Source organism: Rhinolophus ferrumequinum, chromosome 21 (genome assembly GCF_004115265.2).
Source record: "Rhinolophus ferrumequinum isolate MPI-CBG mRhiFer1 chromosome 21, mRhiFer1_v1.p, whole genome shotgun sequence".
In the NCBI taxonomy this organism is placed as follows: Eukaryota; Metazoa; Chordata; class Mammalia; order Chiroptera; family Rhinolophidae; genus Rhinolophus; species Rhinolophus ferrumequinum.
The window spans coordinates 49,565,053-49,586,640 of record NC_046304.1 but is presented as its reverse complement, the minus strand read 5'-3'; the positions used below and the strand labels follow the sequence as shown (position 1 = coordinate 49,586,640).

The following is a 21,588-nucleotide window of genomic DNA, read 5'->3' as shown; positions in this document are numbered from 1 at the left end:
TCATTGCTTTGCACAGCCGCCAGCTCTCTCTCTCTGTCTCCCATTAGCGTACAAGCTCTGGGACGGCAGAGTCTGTCTGGCTTAATGGTCGCTCTGTTCCCAGTGCCAGATACAGTGCTGAGCAGAAGCATGTTTCCTAGACGGCAAGTGCCTGAGCTGGATGCAGATTTCGAAGGCCAGACCCCTCTGCCTGCCTGTAAGCTCCAGAACACACCTCCGCTGTCCACCGTTCCCATTTCCATCCCACAGGCCCTCGGCACTCAGAGGAGCTAGCCCCCGGGGCTCTGGTTCTGGGAGCCAGGGGAGAGCCGAGGTGGGGTACTGATCGGACCCTGCGGGTTACCAGCAGCCACCTTTGCATCCCTCTGGCTCAGTGTCATCCCAGGGGCCTCTGGACCCTGGCGGGGGGTGGGGCACTTTCTTTTGTTTCTAACAGAGTCCTGCCCTGGGGCCCATTGTACCCAGCTGCCACCCACAGGGAATGTGGGAAAGTGATCAATTTCCTCGGAGCCCACGGGGCTGTCATGGCTGCAAGCTTACGAGCTTATCAATGGAGTCAGCTGAGTAGAACAGGTCCAAGAGAAGGGGCACGCTCTCCCCACGTGTGCATGGAGAGGCGGGACCTAACTGTGCTGCGGACACTTGGGTCCGGCCCCTGCTTCTGCCACTTTCTGACCCTGCTGGGATGTGTCCCTGCACCCAGGCCCTGTCATCCACGTTCCACATGCCACATTCCACACCCACAGGGGCGGTTTCCTCCAGCAGCCTCCGGGTCTCCGATGAGGCCTTATGGTTTGGTTTTGTTCCCCTTGGGAGAAACTAAGCAACAGGTTCCGTGTGAGGCTGCTGAAACGAGGAGGTGAAGGTCATGGCCCTAAGGACAGGCAGTGATGGGTGTTGAATTCACAGAGTTCACGCTGCCCCTTGCCCAGCGATGTCTGTGAGGCCCTCCTCTTCTCTCCCACACCCATTCCTCAAGTGCCATCCTGGCACAGTGGTAGCCTCTGTACCCATGGTGAAAGGTTTGCAGACGCCAGCCGGTGGCCCACACTTACCAGCACAAGCCAAAAGCCAAAAGCCAAAAGCCTACTGCAGCAAAAGAATATTCTCCTTTGGAGAACACTGGAACTTGTCACGCCAGCAGCTCACCGAGGGGTCCGTCAGTGTGCCCAGGGCTAACGCAACAGGGAGCTGTAACTTTCTCCTGGGACATTTCACTGGGACGGGTTTTTCTAAGTCAGGGTTTCTCCACCCTGACCCACTGACATTCAGGCCAGATCACTGGTGGTGCGGGCGGTCCCCGCACTGTAGGATATTGGGCAGCTTCCCTGGCCTCTTCCCACCGGATGCCAGGAGCATCCTCCAACAACTTATGCCAATCCAACACGTGCCCAGACATTGCCAAGTGTCCCATCGGGGACAAAACCACCCCGGTGGAAACCACTGCTCTATGGGCAGTCCAGGGCTCCCTGCGTCCCTGCACAGGGAGGCGCCCATCACAGGAAACGGTACAAAGAGGGACACATGACATGTGGACACCCTCTGCACGGAAGCCTCTTCCTGGGAGGCCTTAGACAGGAGTGTGGACAGGCGTTTGCAACAGGGCTGGGCCTGTGGGCTGATCGTCAGCTTTTCCACTCTCTCCCGTGAGACTAAGGCAACTCATTCCCTGTGTGTCTCACTTGGCACATCCGTGACTCAGGGATGGAAGATGATGATGGCACTCCTTCCGGGGGATATTTTGAAGATCAAGTGCCCAATCAATGTGACCGTGGTGATTATTTTATCAAGGTCTAGCCACAATGGACACTCAATTTTTTTGGGGGTGGCACAAGGGACAGCTGGCCCTGGGTCCCTTCCCAATAAGATTCTTAACACAGGCATTTTAGAAAGGGTATTTTGGGTCCCTGTCAGGACCACCAGACACCCACAGAATGAATGGTGGTTGGGACGTCTCCTGGAGCAAAGCTGGCTCTGAGGTGCCCTCTTGCCTATGACATTTCTGGCAATGGTCACCAAATTTTGTTGTGCCCTGATTTCAGGGGAGTCTATGGGGGCCCCTGTGGGACCTACCCAGTGCCTGGCTACAGGTGACTGACATTCAGGGTTGTGAGTGAGCTGCCTGGCCTCCTGCCCTGCTCTGCCCTCACCCACCCCGTGGCCTGGGCAGGTCCCCATACCTCTCCCGGAACCTGTTTCTTCCTCTGCAGAGTGAGGGTAACCAGAGTACAAACATTCAGGGACTTTTGAAAGGAATTACACGAGATAACATGAAAAGCTGTCAGTGCAGAATACATAATAAGACTAATGGTTAGCCTTGTTATTATTAATTTAATTTTACAAGAATTAAGATAATAGAAAGCTTGCAGAGCATAAGAATAACCAAGCTCGATTCATTGATCTACTCTCACGTTCTTGGAGGTAAACATGGCTGGGAGAGTTGCTTGGAAAGACGTCTTAGAGTGGACAGGCTTTCTGTTCCTTGGGTTGTCTGTGGACAGGGAGGGTGAAGAAGGGAGAAGGAGAGACCTCGCCCCCAGCTCTGTCCAAGGCCCTGTCTCGGCTGCGACAAGCCCAGTGAGGCTTTGCAAGCTTGTGAAGGAAAATGATGGAGGGAAAGCCCTTGAGAAGCTGAATCAAAGGAACGTGCAGGGCCAGGCTGACAGCTGTGTGGGACCTGAGGTGGAGCTGGCCGGCGTGGCTGAGACAGGGGCACCCATCTCAGGGATGCACCCTGCCCCTTCTCCCCTCCCAGGGGTTGCTGAGGACAGGGGTCAGTGAGTTAGTGTGGGCCAGCAATCTGTGGGTCGTGGGGGCTGGGTCGGGGCCCCTTTGCTCCCCCTGCCCTCACCCCAGTAACACTGTAAGGGAGGAGGTCAGCCTCCCACTTGTAAAACCAGGGCAGTGCCAAGAGGTGGGAGATGGAGGCACATGGTTGAGGGGGCCGTAGGCAAGGCTGACCTTCTAGGCTGGAGTCTCTTCAGAGGCCCCTTCTTTTTCTTCCTCGTCCTGTTCCTCCACCTCCTCATCTCCCTCCATCTTACGTTGTTTCTGCAAAGGAAAGACAGCATTGCGTTGTGGGTGGGGGGCAGGCCCTCCCTGCACCCTGTGAAGTTAACCCCCGGAGGCCAAAAGCAGCCAGATGGCCGGGGCCTGGCTGCCAGCACCGAGGCCACGAGGGTCTGGTAGGTGTGGACGGCGGGCACGCAGAGGCGTCCCCCAGACTCGGGTACAAGTCCTGGTTCTGCCACTTGCTGCCTGGTGACGTCGGCTGGCTCCTCCGAGTCAGCTTGGTCCCCTCGCCTGTAAAGTGGGCACGATTGCTCAGGGGGGTGTGACTGGGATTAGAAATAATGGGTGTAAGGACATAGCGGTGCTTTCTAAGCTTTGACCCCAGAATTTCTGGCCAAATGCAGAGACTAAGAGAGAGGCAGGAAGTATGTGGGGGCAGAAGAGGGAGGGGGCCAAGTCCTGTGAACCGGAACCCTTCTGAGGCCCCGTCTAGTGTGCCTAAGCTGCTGTGAAGAACGCCTGTCAGAACCTCAGCACCAAGAACGGTGTCTGTGAGCTGCCTTTCTGTGGAAGGTGGCCAATGCTGGCATTGCCTTCTGGAAGGCTGGAGGGCCCCGGGGTGATGGGTGGGGCAGCCCAGGGCTGTGGGTCCAGTCTCGCCTCTGTCATAAATGGAGGGAGGGCTCTGCCCCACCTATTCCACACAGATAGTGTGAGAATAAAGCCACTCATATCTGAAGACTTCCAAATGCAAACTGTGCCTGTGAAATCATAGCCTGTCCCTAGGCTCAGTGAGAGGGAGACAGAAGAGGGAAGACGTCAGAGGTGGAACCAGTTATCTATCCTCTCTGTGTGCTCACCCATCCTCCTTCACCCTGGCCTCTCCATTAGTGCTCAAGAATTTGCCACACAGCTCTTCCAAGCGGGGCCAGCTTCCTGAGCAGGCGCCCTGTACGGACCCACGGGGTGCTTCCAAGGGCCTCACACTGGCTTCATGTTCTGCTGTCATTCATTGTCTTGAAAGTCTCAAGACTTTTTGAACAAGGGACCCCCCATGTTCATTTTGCACTGGGCCATGCCCCCAAATAATACAGCTGGTCTTGCTCGCCAGGGTAGACATGGGTACATGCTCGCTGGTCCTTTTCTCTCCAAGCTGCTCTTTTCACTCTTTGCCACCTTGGCATCTTATCTGTGGGTCCCTAAAGGCAATGACCCAGACTGACAATGTCTTTTTCTTTCTCTGTCCTCTGGTGCAGAAAAGGGCCTGGAAGGTGACCAGATACCATCTTTCTAGCTGATCTCCTCATTTTCTGGATGAAAATTGAGGAACCAAGAAGTAAAGTGACCGGCCCCTTTGTTCCAGCTCGACGAGTCCATGGACACGTGAGCTCAGCACAGAGCCCACCCCCAACAGCAGGCGGGGTCAGCAGAACACCCTCCAGGTCACGCTGCCACAGCCACCTCCTCCACGGGCCTCCAGGCTCACTCTTATCTGACACCTCACTTAGCCCCCGTCTCACTCAGTTGGTCACACGCGTGGGAGGGAGAGGAGGACTCTGGAAAGCCCGGAGTACAGCTCCTGCCCCCACGGAGTTTGAAGTCCGTTTGGAGACTCAGGATTCCCTGGGAGGATTGGGAGTAATTGCTTCCATTTGCCAGATGGACAAACTTATGTCCACCTGGCAAGGCCACTTGCTCGAGGTCACCCAGGAGGCCAGCAAACAGGCAGAACCCAGGTGCTGGGGCTCCCCCGCCCCCGGGCCCTGCTCGAGGCCCCTACAGGTTTGGGCTTCATGGCTGCCGTCTCCTTCTTCTTCAGCTCCGTGAAGATGATGTTGAAGAACTCCTCCTCGGCCTTGGAGACCAGCTCCTCCAGGTTTATGGAGGGCACCTCCTCCCTCAGCTCGTCATCCTTGCCCTCCGCTTTGCTTTTCTCCTTCAGCCGCATCTCTCGGTGCCTTACCTCCAGAATCTTCTCCCGACGGGTCTCACGCTCAAATATCTGGGGCACACAGGGACAGAGAGGCCCGTGGGGAGGGGCCGGGGCTCCCAGCACGGGGCCCAAACCAGCTTCTCCTCGTTCTACTCACAGCAGCCTCCAGAGAGGCCTGTACTCAGGGCTAATGGCAAGAAAGGAGGGCTAAACATTGCAGTCAGGAGGGGGGGAGCAGGGTGACAGGTTCCTCGGTTCCAAGGACTTCCAAGAACATAGACAACAGCCTGAAGAACGCAACATGGCGGCCCTGGGCCCGGGAAGGACCGGCTCAAGGTGGGACCAGTGTCACACAGAGCCAGGAGGGTCTCCCAGCTCTCAGCACCAGGGGTTTTCATTTCCACAGTGTGCCCCGCTGCTCTGGGGAGGTGCCTCCAGGCGATCCACCGGGCTGATGTGTAGTGAGGAATCACAGCCCCGGGCTCCCCAGCTCCCCATCCCCAGGGCAATCCCCCTCTATCTGTCTCCTCTACGGGCAGTCTCCTTAGCCTTCATCTGACAGATTCTGCTGCCAAAAAATAAATTGTTTGACACCGGACAAACTGACCTAGTCAAACCTCTCTGATGGACGGCTGAAAAACTGAAGTCTGGAGAGGTAAAATGACTTGCCCAAGGCCACTTAGCTGCTTAGTGGTTAAGCCAGGGAGGATTCAGACGCCCCAACACCTACTTACAGTGCTCACTTAAAGACACCACGCTGCCTCCCCCAAAATATCCACCATTTCCCAGGAGGTGAGAGGGAGGGGCCATGTGTTGCTCTGACGAGCCTGCTCTGCCAGGGGCCAGGTCAACACAGGAACTGGAGCGTGCCTCGTCCCTGGCATGGGGCACTTACGGAAGAGGCCGTGTTCTTCTCATTTCTCTGGAGGGTATACAGCCCATTCGATACCTCCAGCAGTGTGGTTGTCCCCAGCTGGGAGCCACAGGCGATGAAACACCCATTGTCTTGCACCCGGAGGCAGAAGAGTGCCTCATCACACACCTGTTGGAGGATCCAGACAGACCCAGGTGGGAGAGAGGGAGGAGCAAAGTAATGCTTCGTTTGTCTGAGTATCTGGTCCCTGGGGAGGCTTAGCCAAGGGGCCCCATTCAGTCACTCATGGTAGGTCCCCACGACCCTCAGGATGAAGTTCACACTCTGAGATTGGCTGTCAAGACCCTTCATCTCCGGCTTCACCTCTCACCTCACCCCCACCCCACGCTACCCCTTCAGTCAAGCCTCACATTCATCCTGCAGGGTCCCAAACCCTAAGTCCGTCCATGGCCCCCAGCCCGCAGGTCTCAGCTCTGGCTGTGTTAATATAACATTAGCCCAGGCTGGAAGAGTCCGCTGCCAGGGCTGCGCCCAGGGCTTCTGAAGGAATAGGCCTGGGGGAGGAGAGGCGAGGCATCTGCTTTTTTTCCCTTTTAAAATTTCCCTCAGGTGAGTCTGCTGTGCCCGCAGGGCCTGAGGACCTAGAAGCATGGCAGGGGGGTGTACATGACCTTCAGGCTGAGGGCGGGGTCACACTGCTTGAACACAAAGTCCCAGATATCCAGGGTCCCGTCCATCTTGGTGGTGAAGAAAACTGCCGGTCTCACTGGGCTCCAGGCGCCGTCAGTGAGGTAGGCCATGTGGTACCTGTGGGGAGCAGGATGTCACCAGTCAGGGGCCGCTATGGTTGGGAGGGACAGCGAGGCTACTGAGCCTCAGCTATGCTCACCCAGTCCCTCCTGGGCTCCAGGGGCTTGTGGCTGAACAGGAAGTTCTTCCTCGTGTCTGACTTCTAGCCATGACAACCTCACCCACCCACAGCTCACGGGCTGGGCTTTAAAGGGCTGTGGGTTGGTACTTCCCATGGGCCGGCCAGTGGCTTTTCTCCACAGCTAACTCCCGGGAACTGGCACGTGCTCTGGAGCAGGGCCCAGTGCCCCAGTCGTGGGACTCATTGAAAGCAGTTACGGGAAGGATGTCCCCAGAAAAGTTCATAATATTGAGGTTAGGAGAGTGTTATACTTCCTACATGGTTCAATCTAGATTTTCAAAGATTTCTGCAGTGAAGAATGAAACTTATCTTACACCATATACAAGAATCAACTCAAAATGGATTAAAGACTTAAATGTACGACCTGAAACCGTAAAACTCCTAGAAGAGAACATATGGAAAAAGCTCCCTGACACTGGTCTTGGCAATGAGTTTTTGGATATGACACCAAGAGCACAGGCAACAGAGGCAAAAATAAACAAGTGGGACTACAACAAATAAAAAGCTTCTGCACAGCAAAGGAAACGATCAACAAAAGGAAAAGACAACCTACGGAATGGGAGATAACATTGGCAAACAATATATCTGATAAGGGGTTAATATATCCAAAATATATAAGAAACTCATACAACTCCGTGGCAGAAAAAAAAAAAATCCCAAACCAAAGAACTCAATTTAAAAACAGGCAAATGACTTGAATAGACATTCCTCCAAAAAAGACATACAGATGGCCAACAGGTACATGAAAAGATTCGCAAACATCACTTATCATCCAGGAAATGCAACTCAAAATCACAATGAAATAGTACCTTGCCTGTTACAATGGCTATTATTAGAAAAGCAAAAGATAACCAGTGTTGGTGAGGCTGTGGAGAAAAGGGAACCCTCATGCACTCTTGGTGGGGATGTAAATTGGTACAGTGACTATGAAAAACAGTATGGCGGTTCCTCTAAACAATATATCCACCAGGCATTTTGCCATAAAAATCCTGGATGCTGTTTACAAATAAAGTACATGATTGATTGAATAATGCACAACACGAGTCTAGAAGAGCCCCCGCCACCTCTAGCTACTCCCTGAAAAACTGGGCTACATTGTACACCTGTGTCCACAGCCGCCTTCTTCACCAGAGCTGAGAGCTGAAAGCAACCCAAGTGTCCATCGACCTCTGAATGGATAAACAAAATGTAGTCACCAGCTGGGAGAGCAGGAGCAAGCGGCTTTGCTTCCCCGTAGCTCGGTTCCCTCACACAATGAGGTGACAGAAGAATAACGCGACCCACTCTTCGGTTGTCTTGAGGGTCATGAATAGTAACACATGGCTGTTTTTTTACTAATCCAAGAGGTTTGAAGCGCATTCCTTTGTGAAGTGGCTGAATCAGGCTGCTTGCTGGTATAAGCTCAGGTGTTTGCGGAAGGGTGGTTTTCTCCATTTTACCGGTGGACACACAAAGGCTCAGGTCACTCCTGGGGGCTGGGCTTGGTCCCCTCTGTCTCCTCCACCCTCCTGCATCCCTCTCCCACCCCCAACCTCCCCCCTTACTTGGTCCACATGATGGACGACTCCCGGCTGTCCTCTGACCAGATGCGGGCAGTCCAGTCGCCAACGGTCAGGAAATTCTTCGGGTAGAACGGGTTTCTCTGGAGGGCGTAGATGGGGCCGTGGTGGCCAGAGAAGGTGCACACGATCTTCTCGGCCGACGTCTTGGCCTTGCGGTTGCAGGAGATGACAACGCCTTGCTCAGTGCCCACCATGAACTTGGTTGGCTGTGGAGAGGGGGTGACACAGGAGCCAAAGTGTTCATGAAACATTAGCTTGGGGCTTAACTGGCATGGCGAGCAGCGTTCTGGGTTGGGCCTTCGGTTTAAGCCCCTGCTCAGGCTTGTCCCACCTGCTCCTAGAGAGCTGCCCCCCTTCCCAGCCCCCTCAGATCCCACCCTTTTTTTAGAACCTGCTCAAGGGCCCCATGTTTAAAGAAGTTCCCTCCCCAAACTCTTCGAGTCCCTGGGGAGTCTCGTCACCAGCCCTCTTCATGTAGCACCCTTGCATCCAATATGTGTTTTGCCATAAAGATCCTGAATGTCTGTTTACAGATAAAATACATGACTGAATGAATAATGTAAACCACAAGTCTAGAAGAGCCCACCTCCAGCTACTACCTAACAAATTGGGTTACGCTGTACACCCGTGTTCATAGCAGCATTCTTCACCACGGCTAACAGGTGAAAGCAACCCAAATGTCCATCGACATATGAGTGGATAAACAAAATGTGGCATAACCATATGGTGGAATATGGCTCAGCCTGAAAAGGGAAAGAAATTCTGATTCGAGCTACAATGTGGGTGACCCTTGAGGACAGCATGCTATGTGAAATAAGCCAGCCACAAAAAGGCAAACACCGTTAAAAGTCCACTTAAATGAAGCACCTGGGGGAGTCAAATTCATAGAGACAGGAAGTGGAAGGGTCTGGGGGGAGGGAGAAATGCGGAGTCACTGCTTAATAGGTATGGTGTAGTTTCAGTTTAGCAAGACGAAAACGTTCTGGAGGCCCGTAGTACAACAGCGTGAATATACCAAACCCTACTAAACTGTCTACCTAAAAATGGTTCAGATGGTAAATTTTATGTTATGAGTTTTTCACTACAATTAAAAAAAAAATAACTGGGGCCGGCCCGGTGGCTCAGGCGGTTAGAGCTCCGTGCTCCTAACTCCAAAGGCTGCCGGTTCGATTCCCACATGGGCCAGTGGGCTCTCAACCACAAGGATGCGGGTTCAACTCCTAGAGTCCAGCAAGGGATGGTGGGCAGCGCCCCCTGCAACTAAGATTGAACACGGCACCTTGAGCTGAGCTGCCACTGAGCTCCCGGATGGCTCGGTTGGTTGGAGCATGGGCTCTCAACCACAAGGTTGCCGGTGTCGACTCCCGCAAGGGATGGTGGGCTGCGCCCCCTGCAACTAGCAACTGGCAACTGGACCTGGAGCTGAGCTGCGCCCTCCACCACTAAGATTGAAAGGACAACAACTTGGAAAAAACGCCTGGAAGTACACACTGTTCCCCCAATAAAGTCCTGTTCCCCTTCCCCAATAAAATCTTTAAAAAAAAATAAAATAAAAAAATAACTGAACTACAAGTTGGAGGTCAAAGGTAAGTGAAGAGATGCAGCTTAAGAGGCCCAGAAAAGTAAGAAACAAAGTAAACTGCAGGGCTCCTGCCAGCTACGAGGCAGGTCAGCTACCCAGATTCCGATGGCCCATCGTGCCTCCGGCCTCAGACTGCTTGGTGGGGTCGGGGTGGGGGGCCTGGGCCTTAGAATCAGAGCCCTGGTTGAGCCCCAGCTTCAGGTTCTACAGCACATGACTTCACCTAAGACTCACTGTGTTTATCTGAGTAAAGTAGGGATAATAACATTACCTCATACGATTGTCATGGGCGGTCACGTAAGGCAGTGACAAGCGTCCCGCACACAGTGTGCACTCAGTGACAGGCATGGGGAGCTGGGGACTAGTGGCGGCGTGGCCATGACATCCAGCACTCGGCCTAAAACCCCCCGATTCCAGGATAGAATGTTTTTCTGAGTCCTTCTGACCCTGCCTTCTATGTCCAGGATTGAGGGCCAGTTAAATTGTCTTCTACCTCACCCCATCGGCATTCATCCACCAGCCTTGGGTGAGGTCTCCCAGGGCAGGGGTGAGGCCAGAGCATCTCCACCTCGTAAAGGCCTAGGAATGACGTCGCATGACCCGAAGGCAAACCACTGACAATCCCACAAGAAAGCCAGGCCTCGGCTTCAGTGAGACATAAACCAGGAACCAGCCCTAGCCAAGAGCTGTCTGAGAAAGTTGTTTTCTTGCTTTGGAGGGAATCTTAATTTGCTGCTTCTAGAAGCTTCCTTCCTCTGACACATTCACATTACTACTCAACTCTGATATTTGTTTACTGTTCTTCTCAGTTACTAAATGCCGTAATTATGCCTATGATGTGGTTTTCCTATGAGACTCCTCTGATCTCATTTCCCTCTCCAACACCTTTTTCTTCCCTCCGGGTAGTGATATAACCAGCCTAGGGTCCCACGCAAGGCAGAGCTTGGCTTCCTGTTGTTGGTCCTGCGCAGGCCTCTTACATAGAATGGGGCTTTTCTGGAATCTAGTCCTGTCTGAAAGCTTGCCTTCTCTTCTATTCAGCCCAGCCACTGGCCAAATAATGACCTCCTGGGAATTAGAAGGGCTTCTTTCCTCAAGAAGCTCTGCTGCCACCTGCTGGAGAGTTCTTGTAAAGACCGCACAGGTCTAGGATAATGGTCCCTGGAGCAGTGCACAAGGCAAGCAGCAGCTTGGGCTCCATAAGCATCTGATCCACCAGCCACAGCCCGCCCTTGGCTCGGGCTGTCCTGCTAATGGAAGTCAGGGAGGGAGGGAAGGGACGCTCACCAAAGTAGACTCGAATTCCAGGGAGATGGCCCCCAAGGCATTTTCCAATTGCTCCTTCCTGGTAATATCCATGATCACCACCTCAGTGGGCTCACTCAACTTTCGAATATCCCACCACATGACCTGATGGAAGAAGCAGGAGACTTTGAGGTCCCTCGATTCTCCTGGCTTTTGCCTCCCTCACCCCTCCAACTCCTAAGGGCCAGCTCCTACGGCACAAAAGGGTGCCTGACAGAGGATACCAGTAACCTGCGGGAACAAACACGCTTTGAGAATGACTGCTCTGGTCCACAGTTCCAAACCTCCTGGTCATCAGAGTCACGGGGAAGCAGCATAAAAGCCAGAGCCTCACCCTAGGCCTACTGAATCAAAGTCACCAGTTGTGGGCCCTGGACTCTGTATTCTCAAAGGCTCCCCACAATATGGCAATATATAGCGATACTATAAATGCACATACGCTTTGACCCAGAAATCCCAGAAATGTATGCCGCGAATGTATGCGTGCAACAATCTGCACACACGCACACTCTCTGCTGTATTTTGGGGGGAAAGAACAAAATATTAAAATCCACTTAAATAAGTTGTAGCATACCCAATGCGGTCCGTGACCGACATGGGGCAGAGCTTCGTGAAACACGAAATCGTCTCCATGACATGCTACATGAAAAACACGTGCAGAGCAACGTGTCAGGGAGCAAAAAGAGAGCGAAGAAGACAGATATGTTTGCTTCCGTGTGCAGAGACGATCCCTGAGGGCAAATGGAAGAAGGCGATGTGGGTGAATGCCTGCGGGGAGGGTGACTGCAGGGGCTGCAGGCAGAGGTGGGAGGAAGGCACTCTACTGTCTGCCCTCTTGTACCTTTTGGATTTTGTTCCAGGTGTGTGTATTACTTAGTTTGCAATTTGCAAATAAGATGCAAAAGGAAACGTTCCCAGGTGATTCTGATGGGAAACCAGGGAACCGCTCCTGCTCCCCATCTCCCTCCCACCCGTGACAGCACCTGGACGGTGGGTACCTGCCCATCCGTGGACGCCGAGAAGCACTCAGTGCCCGTCTTTGACTGCAGCCAGATGGAGCCGTACACGGGGTCTCGGTGGCTGAACTCAACAGTGGACAGCTCTGCCACCAAGCTGCCCTTCCGGGTGTCCCAACAGGCTGCAGGTAAGAAGATGAGAGGGAGGTGAACGGGGGCACAGGCTTCATTCCCTAGTGCAGGGAGCAGGGGAGAGAAGGGAGCTGCTTCTCTTGGTTTGGCAGGTATGTGGTTTTTTAGAATCAGGGCTAGGTTCAAACCAGCCTGAGTTTCCTACCGGCCCTCCAAGCTCCTCCACGGAAAGACTCCCAGAGTGCACGCTTCATTCATTCTTTGCACCCCTATCACGTGTCAAGCATCACCCTGTGCCCCGGGGGAAGCCACTGAGAGGGACAGTCCCTGGGAGGCAGGGAGGGGACCTGCAAGTACAGCCCATGCTGTGATTGCTTTAGTGGGGGACCCACAGGGGTGGTCAGGGAAAGCTTCCTGGAAGAAGTGAGAGGGAACTAAGACTGAGGATGAGCCTGGGATGGAGTAAGCCAGGCAGAGAGGAGCACCTCCATCACAGGGAAAGTCTCCGGGAAGTAAGAGCATTTTGGTGAATCTCTGCGCTGCATAAACCTATTCCCATTTATCCTCTGTATCTTTGCTGCCTCTGATGGGGAAAAACAAAAACAAAAAAAAATTCACAAAGTTTTTTTCCTCCAACCCACTACTGGTGCCTCACCTCTCCTGTTTTACCAAGAAAGACTTGAAGCTTATCTACTCTTTGTCCTGATAGATTTTTCTTTCATTTTCCCACGAGTGCACAGTGAGGATCCATCCTGTTACTCAGAGCTGTTCCTAGGAGAACTGATTTTGTAAAACAACAACAAAAGTGCTTGACCATTAAATGTTGATTTATGGACTCCAAGTCTAAAGCATTTGCCCTGGACCAGCCTGGCCCAGAAATTTCTTAGCTAAGCTTTCCTCTCCTTGCACAAAGCAGTGCTCAAGGATTGGTCCCACTGCGATCCTCTTTACAGGCAGCGGAAAACCAGAGCCTGGGCTGGTCTGAGCTGGCATGAAAAGCCACCGAAAGGGGTGATGAATAATGAGTGAGGCAGGGCTCCTGAATAAATCATGGCAAATCCTGCTTCAGTCTTTTAGAGCCCTAGCACCCAGGTAATTTGGCAGGGAGATTTATGGAGCCCACATCTATTCCATAATCTGGCAGCTTCCCCAGGAAGGAGGCAGCAGGTCTGAGAGGGAGACGAGAGGCCTCAGAGAGTCAGGAAGCAGCCTGGCCACAGAGCATTCCTGAGGAGAAGCTACCCAGCCATCCTGGCCCCCAGCCCTGGAGGAAGGAGGGGAGCAGCCTGTGAAGGTAGGAGGGTGGGAGCCCTTTCCTAGCCTGGGGTGCAGACAGGGGGTGCATATCTGGCTGCCTCAGGGTCTGAGGGGGAGGGCAGGCAGAGACCTTCAGAGCCCATGTGGGCAGGTTTCTTCCAAGCTCACTAGTAATCAAAACACTGTTTTCTGGGTGTGCCATCAGCAAAAACGGAGGAGTAAGGACCTCTGAAAATATCCTCCTCTAAAAACACAATGAGCAAACTGGCAAAAACGGTCAGAGTCAACTTTTTCTGAACTTGTGGAAATTAGCCAAAGTGCTTGCAGTAATCCGGAGAGTGCTGATTCAAGAAAAACAGCCGAATCTTAGTTCGAACAGTGAGTTTTGTTGCATTGCAACTTGTCCTACTTAAGATCCTACACTCTCCACTTCCGTGGTAGCCTTGGAAAATGACATCCTGCATTCCCAGTGAACACCAGTGACCTGGTAGCCACAGGAGGGGGCGGAGTGCGGCTGGAGCTCTTTCAGTCTCCTGTCCAAAGAACTGTCATCATTTGACCTGTCTGGTGGTTCCCTGGAAGACCCCACTTGCGAGGTTGTCTGTATTAGACTTCACTCAGAGCTTGCCCAGCGAGAAATGTCTTTCCATCCAGGCAATTGCTGGCTAAGTCCCCTTGTCCCACTTACCAATCTGCCCGTTGTAGCAGCCTCCCAGGAGCACGTGGGAATCTTTGGGGTTGTACTCCAAGGTGACAAGAGGAGAAGACGGCTTCAGGACAATCTCAGGCTTGTTAGGGTTTTCTATAAAGCAGGGGTGGGAGGGGAAGGAAAGAAAAAAAATCCCACCAGGCCTGGAAAGAAAAGGACAGGGCCAAACAATGTAACCCCTTCTACAGTTGGGGGGGACCTGGAAGCCTTTCTCTAGGCTGCAATCTCTGGTCCTCGGTGGCTAGAATCTCCTCGTATAATGGCTTAATTTGGGGGAATCAGGAGCGAGTGTGTGCGCGTGTGTGCGCGCGTATTTAATTGTAATTCTAGTCCATTTTCCAGGTTTGGCATGGAATGAAGTTTTGGTCCTCAGGGTTTTAGGTAAAGTCCTCTCCCCTGACTTCCGCGCACCAGTTTCCTTGTCTGTATACTGGGGATAACGACGGAGCCCACCCCATGAGGTGGCTGTGAGAACTCTTCAAGCTGCTGAAGAGTGTAGAGTGCTTAGTTCTGTGCCTGGCACCTGCATCTGAACACGGGCTTACGTTTATTTTCACAATGACAACAACGAGGGACGCCTGAGTGCTTGATGTCCACCATCACCTGCTACCTGCCAGGCTTTGCCCTTGGAGTGAGCCCCTCTGTCAACAATGGTCTGTGTTCTCAGGGGGACACACCGCCCCCTACTGGCCATGAATTAAAGACAAGGACCAGGAAAGCAGGAAAGGGTGGGGGCAGAGATGAGTCCCCTCCCCTTCCTCTTGGGTCCCCTCTCAGTCTGCTGGGGACTCTGATATGCTCTGCAGAGGCCCAGAATTGGGACATGGTGGGGTCTGGTCTCGAATGCCTTGATTATGGAGTTTCCTGCTTCCCCAATTTGACTCCGCTTGGCTGCGCCTAAACCCAGACAGGAAAGGGATGACGGGTTTCCTCCTGGGTGCCCGGTCTCCCCCCTGAGAGTCCCCTGCCTGCTGCTCCTACCATCCTCTCCCCTGCCTTCCTGCTTTGCTGGCCTCTGCCCTGCTCCCACAGCCCTCCTTGGCCACAGGGGGCCCCTCTGCTTCTCACCCAGATCCCAGATGTATGACTCATGGCTCATGCCTTCAGGTGCCCGTTGAAAATTCAAGCAAGAATATGCCACTGCCAACTTTCTGTTGCCATCGGGGTGCCAGGAGAGGTGTGTGGCTGATCGCTTGATTTCCTGGGGATCCCTTTAAGGGGAGAGAAAGAGGCAGAAGTCTGGGGTGCAAGGCTTCCCACATTTCTCATTTACTAAATTTTTTCTTTTAAATATTCAAATATATTTAAGCATACTTAAACATTCATGCAGAGAAATTTATTTTAAAAATGAAGTTGACAGGACTGCCTTGGTTGGAAAACTGATCTCACCAGCCATAAATAAAAGCTAATAATAAAAATTAAAACAATGGAAACAAAACAGTAAATTCCAGTCTACTGTTTTCATTTGCTGAAAGTTTCGAGCCTGAGGCTTGATTTCCCATTATTATTAAAATAAAAAGGTGGGTGGAGAATTCAGCAATCATGCTCCTTGGTGTTTGCCCAAATGAGTCAAAAACATGTCCACACCAAAACCTGCACGTAGATGTTCACAGCAGCTTTATTCCTAATTGCTACAACTTGGAACCAACCAAAATGTCCTTCAGTAGTTGAACGGACAAATTGTGATCCATCCACACATCAGAATATTATTCAGCATTAAAAAGAAATGAACTCTCAAGCCATGAAAAGACGCGGTAGAGACAACGCACATTCCTAGGTGAAAGAAATCGATCCGAAAAGGCTACATCCTGATTCCAACTGTATGACATTCTGCAAAAGGCAAAACCATGGAGACAGCACAAAGATCAGGCATTGGCAAAGGTCTGGGTAGAGAAAGGGATACATAAGTGGAACATAGGGGACTTTTAGGGTAGTGAAACTATTCTGTATGGTAATTCTGTCAAAACCCACAGACTGCATGACACAGAGTCAGCCATAATGTAAACTATGGACTTGGGGTGTGCTACAGGCTGTCCCCCCACTCAGCACACACATCGCCCCAGATACGTATGTTGAGACCTACCCCCCAATGGGATGGCGGGGCCTTTGGGAGGTGATGAGGTCATGCGATGGAGCCCTCAGGAAGGGGCTTCACACCTTTAGGAATGGGGTTCCGGAGAGCTCCCTCACCCCTTCCACCAAGCAGCTTCACAGGCAGAAGATGGCTACCAGTGAATCAGGAAGCGGGTCCTCACCCGACACGGAAGGCGTGCTGGCAGCCTGATCTCAGACTTCCAGCGTCCAGAACTGTGAGAAATAGGTATCTGTTGTTTATAAGCTACGTAGTTGGTGGTATTTTATTCCAGCAGCCCTAACAGACTCAGACCGGCTGATAATGAGGTGCCAGTGTTGGCTCATCGATTGTGACAAATGTACCACTGCAGGCGGGATGATGACAGTCGGGTTAGCGGGCGGGGGGGTGGGGGGAGATGTGGGAACTCCCTGTTCTTTCCGATTAATTTGACTGTGGACCTAAAACTGCTCTGAAAAATGAACTATTAACTTTAAAAATGAGGAGAGGAAGTAGAATGCGCAAAAGTTAGGAAAGTATTAAAGACTTAATGGCCTCAAACTGAACCTTTCTCCTTGAAGTAATCAGAAGGAATGAATGAGAGTGGAAACAACGTAACTCTCTCACTGTGTGACTCATCCCCTTCACTGCTCCCTGGGAGCATCATTATAGGAGGAAGAGTGTGGGCTGGGATCCAGGAGACCCGAGTTCCATCCTTAGTTGGGTCACCCACTCTCTATGTGCCCTGAGCACTTCCTGTCCCTGGGGTCAGTTTCCTTATCTGTCAAATGTGGAGGATGATTTCTAGTACATCATTCTGCTCAGATGTCCATATGTAAGGTCAGACCCCAGCAGGGCTGGAGCAGCAGGAAGGTCAACCCCTGCCCCACCTTGGCCCCTCTCCTGCACGCCCCCTACTGGCAGTCATTGGTCCTGTTCTACACACCATGACTAAGCCGGGGTTCAGAAAAGGGTTTTTTTGATCATTCTGGGACTGGGCCGAGCACTTCCCAGGACCTTCAATGGGTTATGGTAGCAAAATGAACCTCCAGGCTTGGCATTTGAGACTAGACACTCGAAATCACAGGTATCCTCTCCAAATTCAAGCACATACATGTTCATTCCTTTTTATATACAAAGCACAGATATACATACACATATATATACCCATGCACATACACATAGGTGTATTTCAAACAAGAAGCAGTGCTCTCTACACAGCTTGTTTGTTTTGCTTTGGTTTCACAAAGTACATCTTGGGAACACTCCCTATAGGCATATGAAGAGCTGCCTCTTTCTTTCATTTTGACAGCTGCACGGTTTCCCACTGTGTGGGCATCCCAGTATTGCTAGAACCAGGCCCCCTACCGGTGGATTTCACTTGCTTCCCATCTTGGACTAGTACACGCCCTGCTGCAGTGAATATCCAGGCACATAGTGATTTCACACACATACCTGTGCGATACAATCCTGTTGTCAAACTGCTATCTATAGAGGTCACTCCCAGGTACGCTCCTCCCGAGGGTGGGGGATAAGGGTCCTGTAGCCCACAGGGCTGCTGGATCACTGATGCTCTGCACTTTGTACTCACCCTACATTGTGTGAAGTGACCCTACACAGCTTTGCAAATTCACTTCGTCTTTCGCCAGAGTCCTCCCTTTCCACTAACCAGGCCTGTCCCCAGGGTGGGGCCCACTTGTCTGCTGGGTGCTTTATTGCTGTCCCTTATCAAGCCTGGAGCACAGAGGGATGGGCAAGGAGTCGTGTTTGGGCTGCCCACAGAGGCGACAGAGATTGGCCAGCATTTGCTTAGCTATAGAAATACCTGAAAACGTTGATGGTTTTGGCTGAGGGCGCCTCTTCTGTGACTTCTACCACTTCCTCGTCATCAAAATATTCCTGGTATATGTCGATGGCATTATTCTGCTTGATGCAGTGCTCCATGATCTGAGGAGGACACATCGGGAGTTCTTAGCAGTAAAACGAGGTCCTTTCAGACTGACCAGGGCTGAAATGGAGTCTGGGAGGGACAAGAAATATCTAGTGGTCTTTTCCCATCCTTCCAGCCCATGTATTTTCAATGGGGACAACGTGGCCCTCAAAGGGGGTAGGAATTGGTTCTTACTGGTAAAATAAGATTACTTTTTATAAACAAAGCACAGATATACATACAGTACACAAAGAGATATACGGTATACCTGAGACATTAAAATTTCATGGGGCAATTAAGAAGACACTGTCTAAAAAGGCTCATTGGGGAACAACAATGAAGAAAAGGTGAAGAAACACTGCTCTAGCCAAACAGAAGTATTAATGACTTCATATACCACACCCATCTCCTGGTTCCTCTCCCCAAGGTGTCCTCCCCGTTATTCCAAATGTTCAGCCTGGAAAAGCCCAAGCTCAAGTGCCACCTCTTCCAGGAAGCCTTCCCTGATCCCTTCAGGAGGAAATTGACTCTCCCTCCTTATGGGGCAAATGATATGTCACCTCTTCTCTTAGAGCATCCCTTTCTACCTTATATGGTGGTATCTCTGTATCTGTCTTTGACCTCTGACAGATTATAAACTCTCTGGGGCAGATGTATGTGAATTTCATTTTTTGCAATCTCTACTGTGCCTGGCAGAGGCTTGGCGCAAACGTGTTGAATGAATGAATCTTCCCTATTGGCAGGTAGCTGCTGGGTGGGGTTCTTTGGGGTTCTCTTTGCCCAAAGGGGCCACTTTTCAATCTCCTCCTAAAGCCTGTTCAGTCCCTGCACCTCCCCACCTTCCCCTTTGGTCTGCTGTGGTGGACCTGTCTGCCTGTTCCCACATAGAAGTTTCCTTAAGGTAGCTGGTGTTCGTCCCCTGAGTAGCCACAGCAGCCGAGCACAGGGCCAGGCACATTCGGGGGTTGACATGCAGTCGGGGGACCAGAGTGGTGGCCGGAGCTGAAGGAAGCCTCACCGAGCCCAGCTGCATGATGGTGTTCACGTAGTTCTCGTCCTTCTCCACCTTCTTCCGGAAGCGGATTGTCTGCTCCAGCTCCAAGGGGTTTACATCCTTGGGCCAGCCCCCCTCGATGTGGTTGACCCCCCGGGTCTCCATCTCGAACCGCTCTGTGTTGGCCTGAACAGAGAGCCCCAGGTAAGAAGACTCACGCCCCGGGTGGAAGCATTCAGCCACTTCTGCAAACCAGGATCCCGGGTGCTGAGCCTTCAGGGACGGACCAACGAGATGCCCTTGGCCAAAGCCACGATATTTTCAGGTACCAGAAAGGGGGTCATGGGCTTCAGAAGTCACAGTTGGGCATAGAAGTGCCACCGTGTGGAGCTAGCTGCTTTGCAGCTGATGCCAGTGGCCGTGGAAAATCTACTGCTGACCTTATGTGACTCCTAATGGCCCAGAGGGGCCCGTGCATCTGTTCTGTGAGATCCCAGAGGAAAAATAAGGGAGCAATCGTTCGCCTCCCTATCATTTACAATGTCACAGGAATCGAAACACAGAAACAGTTAAGAGTTTGGATGTGCCTTGACCATTCTCTGTCACAGGGAGGATGGTATAGGTGAAGTTTTACCCCTTAAATGTTTTTCCCATTTTTAAAATTGTTGTAAAATACACGACATAAATTTTACTACTTCAAATATTTTAAAGTGTACAAGTCGGGGGCATTAAGGACAGTCACAAAGTCATGCCACCATCATCGCTGTCTAGGTCTCGAATTTTTTCACCACCCCAAATGGAGACCCCGTACCCAGTAAGCCACATCACCCCCTTCTCCATTCCATGTATAAGCCAGCTCTCACAAAAGTCAGAAGTCTTCACAGGGCGGAGTTATGACAGGAGACCCTAACATGGTGTGACCTTCATGGCCATCATCTGGTTTAGTTGGCTACACCATGGACAAATCGCCCTGGTCCCCGTGACAGTAATTTGTCCTGGGAAAGCAAGACACGCTGTTCGTTTGAACTGTGAGTGATCAGGACCTTCCACAAATTGTTTTGGTTAAATCAAACGTGGTTTTCACTCCGTGGATTTGGGATGTGATCAGCGGGGTTAGCTCCTTCAAGCTAATTTTCTCCCGGCAGTTCCTGGCACAGTCAGGAGCTGACCACCTGGGACAGACAGGCAGGGAGCTCCATGGCAGCTCCAACAATAACATGACCCCTCAGTTCTCGTCCCTCCGAGGCCCCTCTGACCAGAACTGCCAATGGCACCCTTTCCTTTGCTCAGCTGGGCAGATGCGTGTAGGTATGAAATCTCTGCTCCCTTGGAATACTCCTCCCGCCTGTACCCAATGCCTAAAACGACTCTAAGAAGAATCTTAGAGGTGACACCAGAACCCCTGGGAGAGAGAACATCTTGATTCACATTCACCTGGCCCAGGGACTGGTTGGTGCGGGGCGTCCTCCTGACCCTGGGACGACTCGGTGGGTCTTGGGGCCGAGTCTGCCCTCACACTTCCAGCATCTACCTGGCTTCCAGGTGCATAAAGCCGCCCAGGCCACAGCCTCACTGGCCGGGCCGGGACAGAGACCCACCTCGTGTTCCGACATGCTGACGGAGCACTGGATGCCCTTGTCCACGGGGTTCCGCTCCATGAACTGCTCGGCCAGCTGGGGGTTGGGCGGGATGTCAATATTCAGTTCTGCTTTGCTGTCGGAGAAGTGGCATTGCTTCCCGAACTCGCTTCGCTTCTTGACGTACACGTACACGATCTCCATGGTATCGGCTGCTGCAGGGGCAGAATCGGGGTGCGCGGGTGTGGTGAGGGGCCCTGCCTGGCTTCTTCCGGGTCCCCATGGGCCTCCCCGGGGGTGGCTCCAGGTTCCCAGTCTGGTTGGGGGGAGGGGTCCTAGGGGATTTGTTCAGAAGCTGAGAGTGCATTAAAAAAATCATTTATTGAGTAATGACCACGTACTAAACATTACCTCGTTCAGTTCTTGCAACTGCCCTCTGAGGTGGACGGTAAAATCTGCGTTTTACTTTGGAGAAATCTGATGCTCGGAGATACCCTGAGTGCCTCGCCCCGATAGCATAGCTAATAAGTGGTACAGCTGGTCTGCCTGGCTCTAAAGCTCTTACGCACCGAATGATACAGCTTTTACTGAGCTAATATGTTTATTGTGGGGCAGGAGGAAGTACTAATGGCGATTATGTCGGGCTAAGTTCCTTGCCATGCACTGCAGATTTGAGAGCCCCAGGCCTCTCTGAAAACTGTCCCACCCAGCCCCCTGATTGTCCAAAGGCACCCATTCCCAGAGTTCTAGGTTACCGGACTGT

General features: G+C 52.1%; 1 protein-coding gene across 1 annotated transcript; it reads right to left on the bottom strand.

The window, feature by feature from the left end:
- Positions 1 to 2,321: 2,321 nt before the first annotated feature.
- On the bottom strand, positions 2,322 to 21,035 carry DNAI2 (dynein axonemal intermediate chain 2). Its single transcript, XM_033089073.1, has 12 exons — positions 20,847 to 21,035; positions 19,273 to 19,434; positions 18,150 to 18,271; positions 15,322 to 15,464; positions 14,233 to 14,346; positions 12,198 to 12,337; positions 11,182 to 11,304; positions 8,295 to 8,518; positions 6,491 to 6,626; positions 5,841 to 5,987; positions 4,793 to 5,014; positions 2,322 to 3,051 (listed from the first exon to the last, which is right to left on the bottom strand). Exons 1-12 carry the CDS (start codon positions 21,027 to 21,029, stop codon positions 2,965 to 2,967), a joined length of 1,803 nt encoding a protein of 600 aa, XP_032944964.1. The 5' UTR covers positions 21,030 to 21,035; the 3' UTR covers positions 2,322 to 2,964.
- Positions 21,036 to 21,588: the final 553 nt, after the last annotated feature.